At 49.3% G+C, this 13,070-nt stretch overlaps 2 protein-coding genes across 2 annotated transcripts; both read left to right on the top strand.

The window, feature by feature from the left end:
- Window positions 1-895: 895 nt before the first annotated feature.
- On the top strand, window positions 896-6,506 carry LOC128100357 (odorant-binding protein 2a-like). The gene is made up of 6 exons (XM_052722431.1): window positions 896-3,904; window positions 4,414-4,547; window positions 4,783-4,853; window positions 5,307-5,417; window positions 5,996-6,097; window positions 6,430-6,506. The coding sequence occupies exons 1-6, from the start codon at window positions 3,761-3,763 to the stop codon at window positions 6,504-6,506; spliced, it is 639 nt and encodes a 212-aa protein (XP_052578391.1). The 5' UTR covers window positions 896-3,760.
- Window positions 6,507-11,610: 5,104 nt separating this feature from the next.
- On the top strand, window positions 11,611-12,854 carry LOC128101991 (protein B-Myc). Its single transcript, XM_052725477.1, has one exon. It carries the CDS (start codon window positions 12,030-12,032, stop codon window positions 12,615-12,617), a length of 588 nt encoding a protein of 195 aa, XP_052581437.1. The 5' UTR covers window positions 11,611-12,029; the 3' UTR covers window positions 12,618-12,854.
- Window positions 12,855-13,070: the final 216 nt, after the last annotated feature.

Raw genomic sequence — 13,070 nt, 5'->3', positions numbered from 1 at the left:
CTTACTCCTTTTAATTTCTGTCTTGTCAAAGCCATGGTCAGAGGTTTATACTTTCTATGTGTTTTGGTTTTAGCTCCTGCATTCAGGCCAGGCCCATTTCAAGTAAATCTGTACAATAATGTGAGGTCTGAGTTCATTCTTTTGCAGGTGGATGTCAATTGTCCCAGGGACATATTAAAGCTGTCCTTTTCCTCTTGTGTTTGTGCTCCAATCCATAAAAATGATTTTGCGGATTCTTTCCCGTTTACTCTTTATTTGGGTGGGTATATAAGTCCATGCCTTGTTCTTCCCTTCTGCCCAGACAGGCAACGTTACACCATCATTCTTGCCTGGATCACTGTGTTTTTTCCAGCTGTTATGCTTGTTGCCTCCAATCCATTCTTAATACAACACCTAGAAGGACTCTAAAATGTACCACATGTTGCCTGTATCAAAGCCCTCCAGTTCTCCCTGTCTCTCCCAGAGAATATATTCTATATATCCTTACAGTGGCCCACAGCCACCCTTGCTGGCCCTGCCCTCTTGGTGACCTGGTCTTTGCCCAGTCTTCTCAGGTATAGTCAGTCTGCTGTAGATGTCCTGCCCTCCGGTCTGTTTTTGGAAGCAGCCCAGCTCTCTGCCCCAGGTCTGTACCCTGTGTTCCTCCCATGTTGTTCCTGAACCATTTCCTTCACTGAAGTCAATTTTGTGTTCAAATGTCACCTTGGTGAAGTTGTCTCAGACAATTCCACTTAAAGTACAAACACTACCCCCGCCCCCGCCCCATGTCAACACTCTCTGAACAACTTGTTCCGTTTGATTTTCCCCATAACATTTATGACCTTTTAAATAATTTATAATTTCATGAATCAGGGTTCAATCAGGAGACACAATGGTACAGTAGACAGAACAGGAATGGTTTATGTAATGAGCAATTAACAGTATAAATGTAAAGACAGCTCTAAAGAATAGCTTGAAGTTATAGGAGGTGGTTTGGGGGTGGAAGCCCATCCACAGGGTTTGGTTCAGACCTGGTGGGAAAAGGTGTGGCTGCAGCCCAGGGTCTCTGCCTGGGCCAGGGCTGGGTCTGGTCAGGGCAGAGGACAGCCAACTGAGAGAGGCACACTTGCTTCCTAGCAAGCACAAAGCCTGTCTTCTCTTACAGGGCTGTATCTCTAAAGAAAGCCATTGGGGGCCCACTGAGGCAGTGTTACTGAATGTCCTGCATGGCCTGATGTGTTTAGAGCTCAGTGGGATAGACAACTAGAGAGCTCTGAAGTAGACCTGAACAAGTGTGCCAAAGTGAGATAAATGTATGTTCTCCATGAGAGAAAATAGTGATGTTTGTCTTTCCATCTCCTGTCCATCCATCAGACTCTACCTTCCCGCACATGGTCACTTATACTTTCATATCATATATGTGTGCAAGATATGTACATACTAAATGTAAATCCTGAAAATAAAGGAAAACATGCAAAATTTCTCTTTCTGAGTATGTTAAGAATAGGCCAGGACAAGATTTAGCTGAAGGACGTATTCCCTGTGACTCATTTCTATCAGTCCTTTGCCTTCATTCTGCAGAATATCTCAAATAGGGCCACTAGCTGGGAATAAGTCTTCAACACATGGACCTGTGGAGGATGCTTCTGATCCATACATGATGATGTGTTAATTTATTTCACCTCTGTTCTTTCAGTACGTGTGTTAGGGAAACACAAGGAGATGCAGGCATGAGATTGGGAAGCTGTGTGGCTGCTAGTGTGTCTGGAGATGTCACCACAGCTTCTGGGGGCTCTGAGGTTCAGGCTTCAGCACTTTCAGTCACAGCCCAAGTCAGCAGCAGACTGAGTGTCCCTGGCTTTGTCAATCACACGTTCATATCATTCTCCTCCTGTTCAAGGATTGAGACACGTGTGCCTATGTGGTAAGATGCTTCCAGGAATGACTCGTGCTAATGAAGGACAAGCTGACAGGTACAGAGATGCCTCTCCCATGATATGGAAATGCTAGCCTGCTTTCCTAATCTCTGGTCCTAAAGGTCACCAGCCCTGCCCTCTCACACCCAGAATGACAGGTCTCCTACTCAACACCTTCTATAGTGAGGTCAAGACCTGGGCCATGCCAGCTCCTCAGCACAACCCAGGGCCTGTCAGAGAGTGCTCATTAAGATTGTTTGTGGAAACATAAGCCTGCCTACCTTTGGTCCAGACAGACACAAAGATGCCATTGTGGGACCAGCACCCATCTCCAGAGCCATGGAGTGTGGACAGCCCCGCAGGAACTGAAACCCTTCTCCAGAGCTGACCTTCTGGGGTCTCAGGGCAGGTGGCCAAGTTCAGGAACTGCAGAGTGGGGAGTGGAAGGCAGAGTTCCTACTGGGAAGGAAGCTGGGCTAAGGCCCAAAGACAGGTCAGCCAGGGCAGCCATCATGAACTCAGAACACAGGCTGGCACATGGAGTCATGGTGCCTCTTGTATTAGTGACCCAAAGGGAATGAGATCTGGCCCTGTTGAGAGCAAGTGGGTGCCCAGAGCTAATGAGAAGGGAAGCTGTGGACTCCAGAGGAAGGAAGTTCAACAGGAGCACAAGGGTGGGCTCAGGACAGGCTGAGGTGGACCCTGGTTCTTCATCCCACCTCAGGGCACAAGATGGCAGGAAATGAACACACATGGGCCTCAGTTGTACCAGGGCAGCCCTGGCTCTGAAAAATGTCCTCTCAGCGGGTCCTCGGATGACAAGAGCAGCAGAAGGTCAAGCCCCCTTGTTGGAGATGAATCCCCTTGAGCTCACACAGGTGACCCCCCCTTCACCGATTCCTTCAGGGGACAAATATTCATGTGTGGCTGGAATCCTTCATGCGGCCAACTTAAAATTGTGAACTATGAAAACTGAACCCTAACTGGTGATTGAGTAGATGGGCATTGGCCAGTTAGTGAAAAAGGACCAAGACAGCCGGCGGTGGTGGCGCAAGCCGGGTGGTGGTGGCGCATGCCTTTAATCCCAGCACTCGGGAGGCAGAGCCAGGCGGATCTCTGTGAGTTCGAGGCCAGCCTGGGCTACCAAGTGAGTTCCAGGAAAGGCGCAAAGCTACACAGAGAAACCCTGTCTCAAAAAACCAAAAAAAAAGGACCAAGACATCTGGAGTAAGAAGTGTCCTGCAGAGCACACAGCTGGCCTCAGAGCAGAATGAAGTGGGTCAGGGTCAGGGTATTGCCTAGTGTGGCAGGGGTCTACCCTGAAGATGTTTAAACTGACTAGAGTCAGGAGTTTGTGTTTCCACTTACAGGAAGGTCCAGGTGGAGTATCCATGCAGGGATAGGACAGTGAAGTGGCCTCCCTCCCAGGCAGGGGCCAGGCCATCTGGGAACAAGCAGACATTCTCTGGTGGTGAAGCTCAGCCCCATCCTCAGTAGCAGGAGGTCAGAAGCCAGGTCTCAGGGGACACAGCTCAGGGCAGCCATGGGCAGATGGAGGGCAGGGGTGTGAAGGGAAGCCTGGCCCTCCCTCCCTGCCCAAAGTGCAACCTCCCTGCCCCTGAGTCACTCATCCCAGGGTCCTTTGTGAGCACAACTCTTGGTGGTGCAGACATTGCAGGGCATTGTGTGTCTTTCTTCATCTGTAGGTGACATTGAGTTGATATTCATCAGATCCCAACAACAACAACCTTCCACTTCCATGATGGATGTGGATTTGGCCATGATAGAAGGGCAGGAGGGACGTGGCCAGTGCCAAGTGGGCACACATCCCTGGCCATGGGGGATATAAAGGGCACCCTGTGAGGATGCGGAGCAGACATTCCCCAGGTGACCTGCCTTGTGTGAGAACGCAGAGACTGAAGATGAAGAGTTTGCTCCTGACCTTCTTGCTTCTGGTGCTGGTGGCTGTCCTGAAGGCCCAGGAAGCCCCACCAGATAACCAGGAGGATGTGAGGAGGGGCAGATCAGTGGGTGGGGTAGGATAAAGGCATGGCCTTCTGCTTGCTGCTGGTATAGAGTTGAGCTGAGGTGCAGGATGTTTCCTTGAAGGTTGAGTTTGATCTTGCGCTGAGTGGTCAGATCAGGGATTCCACCATTCAGCCAGGAGACAGGCATCTCCTAAAGACAGGGGTTAAAATAGAAAAACAGAGTTTGGTGAGGGGTCCTTGTTCAAGTGACACCCAGAGCTAGAAGGCCTCATAGGCAAAGACATTCATCAAGTGCTGAGGTGTAGACCTCAAGAGTATAGATACCTTGGGTAGGGAACACAGGCTTTCTACTGTCATGGATTGGGCAGCCTGTGTTCTGGTATCTCTTTACTGACCAAAGGTCTTCGGGAATATGGGCTTAGGCCACATCAGTTAGCCTGGGCTCTGGAGCTAGGTGCTAGCCCATATGCTGGAGCCTGGGATAGAAACAGGGTCAGACTTGGGTGTTCTCAAAGCTTTGTCTCCTGCAGTACTCTGGGATCTGGTACACAAAGGCCATTGTACACAATGGAAGCCTACCCAGTCACATGATACCTTCAAAGGTTTTCCCTGTGGTGGTAACAGCCTTGGAAGGAGGAGACATGGAAGTCAAGGTTACATTCTGGTGCGTGTCCCCTACTATGGGTCTGTATAGTTTTTTGTCTCTCCCTTGCTATCCATTATTTGAGTTTGGGTAACTAAAGGATCCCCGCCTTTGAGGGGACACAGTGGCAGGCAGTACCCTAAAGCTGGAACATGGAATTTAGGGGATCGCCTGACCAGGCCTGATATACCAAAAGAGCTGAGAGGCCTCAGCTATGTTGCTGAGAGTAGCCTGACTGTGGGCTTGTGTTTTACAGGAAGAAAGGGCAGTGTCATGAGTTTAAAATTGTGATGAAGAAAACCGACGAGCCTGGCAGATACACCACCTGTGAGTCCCCTTGTCTTAGGGTCTCCTGCAGTGGCAAGACCTTGGATGGATGGGTCCTTGCCTGGTTCAGCTTCTAGGACAGGCTACCCGCTCACTTTCCACGCACCAGATATTAGAGGCCATGGACTGGTCAATCCTAGAAACTCACTGGTTCTTGCTGCCCTGCCCAGCTCAGCTCTTGACCCAGGAGAAACCAATGCTAAAGACGGGAAAAGCAGGCAGGGAGATGCTCAGGCCTGGGTCCAACCCCACCCCCTCTTCTGAATTCCTTAGCTGGGCTCGGCAGCTTCTTGAGAAATGGCTCCTGTCTAACTATGGGGACCACAGAAAAACCAGGGCTAGACTAGCTAGGTCTCCTGGGTGACCACAAAAGTGTCCTAAGATGTTCCTTCATGTGGTCTCTAATAGTGTCTCAAGGATGAGACACTAAGAGCTATTTCTGTTCCCCTGCAGTTCACGGAAAGAGGTTCGTTTATGTCGTAGAGCTGTCAGTGAAGGACCACTACATCTTCTACTGTGAAAGCCATCAACGTGGGAAGTTGTTTGGCATGGGAAAGCTCATGGGTGAGGTGCCATGGAGGTCCCAGGTCCTGTCCCTGGTCTCTGCTCCAGTAGTCATGAGAAGGGCAGCAGCCATGCCTGGTACTGGAGACTGGGAAGCCTCTGGCTGCCGGACCCCGGGTGCTGCCCAGGAAATGTATGAAATCCAAAGTGGAAAGTGGGTAAAACTGGGTGGGGATGGGGCTTTTGTGGCTTTTGGAGACCTGAGCACCCAGGAGAGGTTCCCACCACTGGAGCCAGCAAATGCCACTTCTAGGGGTCTCAGCCAAGGGTTGGGTCAACTTCAAAGGGATGTCTTGTCAGAGGTCATTATGGTAGGTGGGGTCCTCCAGGGTCAGGGGACAGTCTCATACTCCTGAGATTCAGGGCTCTTACAGGTCTGTGGAGTGACCCTGTAGGGCTACAGAGATTCTTCCTTGGGCAAGAGGGTCATTCAGTGTCTGGATGTCCACACACTGTAGTTCCTTGTCCACTGCCAGAGTCCTCTCTCAACCTTTGTGCTGGTTAGTGCTCCCATTCTGTGCCACTGGCTCTCTGCAGAGCTGAGCACCACCCTTCAATCCTACCTCACCTTCCCACAGGGAGAGACTCTAAGGAAAACCCAGAGGCTGTGGAAGAATTTAAGGAATTCGTACGGCAGAAGGGACTCAGAGAGGAAAACATCTTAGTACCAGAGTTGAATGGTGAGAGCAGGACGGCCCATGCCTCTCTCCGCCTATGTCCCCTGTGTCACTGCTAACTGTCAGTCCCCAAACATGTATGTCTGTGTGCCTTCTGCGTCCTTTCTGTGCCTGGTCCTATTGTCCCTTATGCGTTGTTTCCTGTCTCTCCATGTTCCCTATGTCTCTGTAGTATCTCCATCATGTTCTCAGTGTCATCCATAAGTCAATGTCACAGAGGACATACTGTCGCGGTGTCCCTCAGTGTCCCCATGTACCTCCAAATCTCCTGTGCTTCTGCCTCTCTCTCTACCCTGCTCTCTTTGTGTACCTGGTTTCTGTACTGTACCTTCAAGGTCCCCTCACCTCTCACAGGGTTGCCAGGGCCCTGCTTCAGGTCTTGGCTGTGGGAGGGCCTGAGCTGCAGGTGTGAGGGGGTCCTCTTACTGGGCCCTTCTCACTCCTGGGATTCTTTTGGTTTCTACAGAGCAATGTGTGCCTGAAAGTTCTGAAAGTGACTAGGGTAAGTCGTCCATCCTCCCCGCCCCTCCCCACGCGTACCCCATTGAACTGTGGGAAAGCCTAGAATGCAGGGCTCAGGAACTAGAGAGTCCTTATCCTATTTACATAGACAGGTGTGGTCACTTGGGAGGCGGCCCTGAGTGTAGTTTCCAGGACAGTAAGGCCTTTCTTTTTGTCGTGATCTCTCCTAGTCCCTGGTCCCTGCCTGGTCCTGTCCTTCCCATTCTCTCCCAGGAGGCTGAGACCTGGCTGCTCACGGGAGTGGTACAGGGATCACTTTAGAGGGCCCCAGCTCCTAGCAGGGACCACACAGAAACACAGGAAAGAAGATCTCTGACCCATATCTGCCCTGGGCTATCCCTGCCCATGACTCCCTTAACAGCTGCTCCTGAAAAATGGTGACAGGAGTGGGGGGGGGGGGCACTTATCTGTCTTCCTCTCTCTACCACAGCAGCTACCCAGGTCTGCACCTGCTGAGCAAGCCTTGATTCCAGCACCTGGCTGGGACATCCCTGCACCATACCTCTGCTGGACCAAACTCCCCACTGCCTCCCCATCCCCCCATGCCTTGGCCTCCCCTCCCCCACCTGACTCCAAATAAAGCCCTTCAGCAGTACTCTGGCTCAGCCTCTCTGGGAAGGCTTGTGTGAGCTCTAAGAGCTCTGCTGGCAGCAGGGACATGGGGAAAGTTCAGCGACACTGGAGGACCAATGCCCAAGGAGCATGGCGTCTGACTTTCCTGGAGAGCCATGTGAGGTCCTAGAAGTCCTCACCTGGTCAGCCACTCCCTGTGAGGCTGGACCCTGGCAGGAGTGTCTGCGAAGCCCCTGGGGACAAGGCTGTGAGGAGTCATCAGGGCTTTGGGCAGTGTGACTGTCACCACAGGGCTCCTGCTCCAGCAGGACCTGGTGGACTACTGGGAGAGCCTTCCTTGAGAAGTCGATCTCAGTGACAGGGTGGAGCAAGGGTGGCTAGCTCCTCCATCATCTTCCTCAGGGAAGACAGAAGCAGCCACAGCCTCCACCAGCCCTGTTCTCCACTCCAGCCCTCCCCCATAGTTTATCCAAGGACCAGGGTGTGGGCTTTCTCTGTCCAATAGGGACATGGTGGCCACAGTGTGGGAGAAGATGTGATCAATACAGCCTAGTGTAGCTCCCACATGTCACCTTTTGCTGAGGGGTTGTTGGTACTCAGGCTAGTGTCCCTCAGCTCTGTGACCCTCCAGTCTAACCCCCACCTGATCACAGTTCTCTCTGAATTCCTCTCCTGTCTGGACGTAATTCTTGCTGGGAGCTATTGGGTGTTCCTGAGGTGGAGCAGCTGTGCTGGTGTGGGTGGGGCCTGAGGCATCCAGACACTTTGGAGGGCAGGGCCAGGCTGGATCCCACATACATACCAGGCTGTCTTCTTGCTTAATACAGGGACCATGCATGGCTTTTAACTGTGGGCCCCAGGACCACCCCAAATTCAAATACTTGATATTGTTCTCCTTTGCAATCAGTACATCAGGAAGACTTCTAATTCAAGCCCAAACATGCAGAGATTGCAATCTGACACCACATTACAGTATCTCCTCCCCGTCCCCCTCTGTGTGTCAGTGCTGGGGACTCAGGGATGACACTGTGGACTTGATGTGAAAGCTCAGGGCCCATGACTGCCTAGGAGGAATGGGCAGAGTCCTAGCAGGACACAAAGTGAAGAGGCGTCCTGCTTTTCTGCCAGCTGCCCGCACACTGGAGCCTCCCCTGAAACTTCTTGGGCTTAATTACTGCTGGAAGGGAAGCACCAGGGACTCCATTTTGGCAGGGACAACTTCCTCCTTCTTGAACTCTGAACCCGTCGTCTTTAAAGACATTTTGACCAACCAACCATCTTGTGGTTTGCTGTGGTTTTTTGGTCCCTTGTGACTTGAATGGAGCTTTTCAGGTGGTCTGATCACATGTTAGGGGCTGGGCAGATAGCAAGATAGAGCCAAAGGCACTTTAAGTGTTATTTTTATACCGCTTGTGTTTATGCAGGTATGCACAAGCCACAGCCGAGACGTGGAGGTCGCGGTACAACTTTATGTTGGCAGCTCTCTTTCCAGTTACACGTGGCTTCTCGGGATTGAGTCAAGTGGTCAGGCTGTGTATGGCAAGTGTGTTTCTCACTCACAGACCGACCCTGCTTATACCAATGGCGCTTTTTCTTCACCGAATTTAAGCATCTGGAGTCTCTGAAGGACGGGATCTTTAGACTAGTTTGTTAGTTTTCTGTTGCTCTGATAAAATACTCTGGCAAAAGCAACCTAAGGAGGGGGGGTGTGTGGCTCACAGTTTCAGAAACTGTCCCTCATGAAGAGGAAGCCAAGGTGGCAGCAGCTAGAGGGATCTGGTCACATCCAATCCACAGTCAAGCAGCACAGACTGGGCCAGCCACATGGCTCAGAGGGTAAACCATCTTGTCACCAAGCCTGACCCTGAGTTCAGTCCTCATGACTCACATGACGGAAGGAGAGACTTGATTCCTGCAAGTTGTCCTCTGACCTCTATACTTTGGCCATGTCATCTGCGCGCGCACGCACACACACACACACACACACACACACACACACACACACACACACACATTCATGCACAGAAAATAAGTACATAATAAAATGTAATAAAAAATTAAAACAGCATAGGTTGATAAAAGTGTGTGTTGATGAGTGTGCTCAGTATACTTTTTTTTTCTCCCCAAAATTTAAATAAGCCCTCATTAAAATTAAAACCCGGAAGAATTAACAGTAAATTTAAAATTTTAAATTATTGTCTTTTTTCTTTCTTTTTTTCTCTCTCTGTCTCTGTCTCTCTTTTTTGAGACAGGGTTTTTCTGTGTAGCCCTGGCTATCCTGGAACTTGCTTGGGAGACCAGGCTGCCTGAACTAAGAGTTCTGCCTGCCTCTGCCTCCTGAGTGTTGTGATTAAAGTTGTGTGCCACCACACACTTTTTGGTCTTTTTGAACTTTTACTTAAAATAAATCAACTTTCTATACCTTATATGAAAATTCATTTAAAAATTTAAAATAAATGAACACAAAACAAATAAAATAAACTTTGTAAGCAAGTCCAAGCATTTGAATATACAGCATCAGAAAACCCTATAAGGCATATGTGGGTTAGCTCTAACTTAATTACATATAATTTCATATAAAATGCTTTATTCTTTTAAAAGAAATTATTTATTTTTATGTGCTGGTGTTCTGTCGTCATATATATCTGCACACCATGCCCAGGCAGTGCCTCTGGAGGCCAGAAGAGGGTGTCGATTCCTGAAGCTGTAGTCACAGTCGTTGTGAGCTACCCTATGGGTTTTGGGAATCAAGTCTGGGGATTCTGCAAGCGCAGCCAGTACTCTCAGTCACTGAGCCGTCTCTCCAGCCCCTCGAGGGGTTTTGTCTTAATAAGGTGTTAGGGAGAACGCCCAGCCAGTCAGGTGTTTGCTCTGCAAGTGGAAGGACCCGGGTTCGAGCTCCCGAATCCATGTTAAAAAAAAGCCATGGAGACGAGTTTGTGATCCCAGCCCCGGATGGTGAAGACAGGATCGCTCAAGCTCACTGGCCAGCCTCGCCTGCCTCATCCGCCACAGTGAACTTGTCTCAAAGTGACATTGTGGGTGGGGTGGCATCCTGAGAAAGAACACCTAAGACTGACTTCTGGTTTACACGTGTTCGAACACACACACACACACACACACACACACACACACACATACACACACACACAGAGGAACATGTACACACAAAAAGTATTTATTCCTCAAGCCTTTTGTATGTGTGCAGAACTGCTGTAACTCATTTCGATCTTTAATGCAGACCTCAAATAGCTATAAGATATTATTGTCTAGAAGCCAGAAATCATACTTGTCTTATCAGTGTTCTTTACGTTATTTATTTTTCCTTTCTAAAATGTTGGTATAAAATAAGGAAAGAAAAGAGAAAATAAAATTAGATCTTTTGATTTTAGGAATTCTGCATTATGGATTTTCTTGTTTGCTTGAGAAAGATTCTCACTTTGTAGGCCAGGATATCCTGGAACTCTCTATGTAGCCCAGCCAAACTGAATTTACAGTAATCCCCCTGTCTCAGCCTTCCAATGCATAAGCTGCCTTGCCTACCTGACATTATGTAACATTCAATCATAAAGTAGTTTAGAATTTTATTTCATGCCTTTTTTTTTTTTTTTTTTTTTGGTTTTTCGAGACAGGGTTTCTCTGTGTAGCTTTGCGCCTTTCCTGGAACTCACTTGGTAGTCCAGGTTGGCCTCGAACTCACAGAGATCCATCCACCTGGCTCTGCCTCCCGAGTGCTGGGATTAAAGGAGTGAGCCACCACCGCCCGGCTTCATGCCTAATTTTAATGTGTAACTCACATATATTTGTATCTACACTCTAGACAAATTGCAGATGCCATACATATATACATACATACATATATATGTAAATTTTGTTTTTGTTTTTTGAGACAGGGTTTCTCTGTGTAGCTTTGCACCTTTCCTGGAACTCACTCTGTAGCCCAGGCTGGCCTTGAACTCATAGAGATCCACCTGCCTCTGCCTCCTCGAGTGCTGGGATTAAAGGCGTGCCCCACTGCCGCCCAGCACAGATGCCATTTATAGTGCAAGCATTGTGTACACATTACAGATGTGTGGGGTGGTGCTGGAGAATTGGCTGTGCATTTAGGACCTCTTGCAGACCTGGACTTGGTTCCCAGCGCTCACATAGAGGCTCACAGTGTCATAACTCCAGTTCCAGGGGATCTGACATAAGATCATAAGTAAATATAAAAAATAGTATGTCTTTAAGAAAACCCTTAAAAAAGACACCAAGCCAGGATTCCACGGAGATCCTTGTACATGCGTTTATTGCAGAAGTTTTCACAGCAGCTGTTATAGAACCAAGGTGCTCATCAACAGAGCAACAAAGATGTGGTTTATAAATGGAAATGGAATATTTTCAGTCATAAATAAGAGCAATGTACGTCATCTGCAGGAAGTGGATGCGATTGGAAATTATCATATTAAGTCAGTTTCAGAGAGACAAATACATTTGTTTCTCATTCATGGGTTCCAGATTTTATAGATACATAAAATCATACCTGTTACAGATGACATGAAAGTAGAAGAGAAACTGGGCGAACAAAGAGGACTAAGGGAGGTGGAGGACTACAAAACAGCAGGGAATGAGTGAGAATTTGCTGGAAGTAGGTTACATGCCTGCATGAAAAATCTACCCTGTACGTGCACGACGTGGCGCCTCTAACCTCTCTCCATAAGGTGGCGCGATACTTTGAGCGTGGCGTCTGGCGACTCGCAGTCGCCTCCTCCCTCTGCTCCAGACCGAGACTAAGGCCTGGTGAAGGGACTGTCGGGATAGTAGGAAGTGAGAACCGGGGAAGGGGAGTGGTTCAGGGCTGATGCGCACCGCACCACGCACCAGCTCTGCTCCCCTCGGTGTGGCCCTCAAACGCACAGCCGCGACCATGCCCCTCCACGTGAGCCTCGCCAACGGCAACCGGGACCTGGACTACGACTCGGTGCAGCCATACTTCATGTGCGACGATGAGGAGGAGGACGTGCACCAGCAGCCGCCGCAGCCGCCCGCGCCCAGTGAGGACATCTGGAAGAAATTCGAGCTGCTGCCCACGCCGCGCCCGTCCCCGGGCCACGCCGGCCTCTACTCAGCTCCCAGCGAGGCGGTCGCCGCGTCTTTCAACCCCAGGGAACACGACGATGCTAGCTTCTTCACCGCAGACCTGCTGGAGATGGTGCCCGAGCTGCCTGGAGGAGACGCCGTGAAGCACAGCTTCGTCTGCGACCCGGACGACGAGACCTTCGTGAAGAACATCATCCTGCAGGACTGCATGTGGAATGGCTTCTCGGCCTCCGCCAAGCTGGTCTCCAAGCTGGACCCCTACCAGGCTGTGCGCAAAGAAGGCGCCAGCGCGAGCCCGGCCGCCGACACTGAGCCTGCTACGCCTCCAGACTGCACCTGCAATACCTGAGCGCACAGCACTGGGCCTTGGGACTGTAAGCTTCAGCCATGTTATCGGCCTCCAATTCCGGGCATAAAAGAACCCCCTCCCCCTTTTCTTTTTTAAAGCTTGCCATCCTTCCTCACTCCCCTTAACAGATTTGTATTTGTTTAGTAAGAATATCTTAAAGTTTATCAATTTTCCAATGTCAACTGGACCCTTAAAATGTAAATAACGTCAATAAAACGTTTTATCAGTTGTACCAGATGTTAAGATATGACGTATAAAAGTATATTTTCCTTTTAAAAGTAGATTCTTTTCTATTGTTTTAAGGAAAACAAAATAATTGGCAAATATACTGAGCCCACGCTAAAAAAAAAGCCTTATGAAATCCAATAAATAAGTAAATAGATAAACAAACAAACCGAGGAGCTACAGTAAATACAGAAAATTAAAAGTATGCTAGTAGTAAAAAGGGGAAAT

The sequence above is a fragment of the Peromyscus californicus genome, unplaced genomic scaffold, assembly GCF_007827085.1.
Source record: "Peromyscus californicus insignis strain IS unplaced genomic scaffold, ASM782708v3 Scaffold_7__1_contigs__length_154581171, whole genome shotgun sequence".
NCBI lineage: Eukaryota > Metazoa > Chordata > Mammalia > Rodentia > Cricetidae > Peromyscus > Peromyscus californicus.
This window is presented reverse-complemented; position numbering and strand designations above follow the sequence as displayed.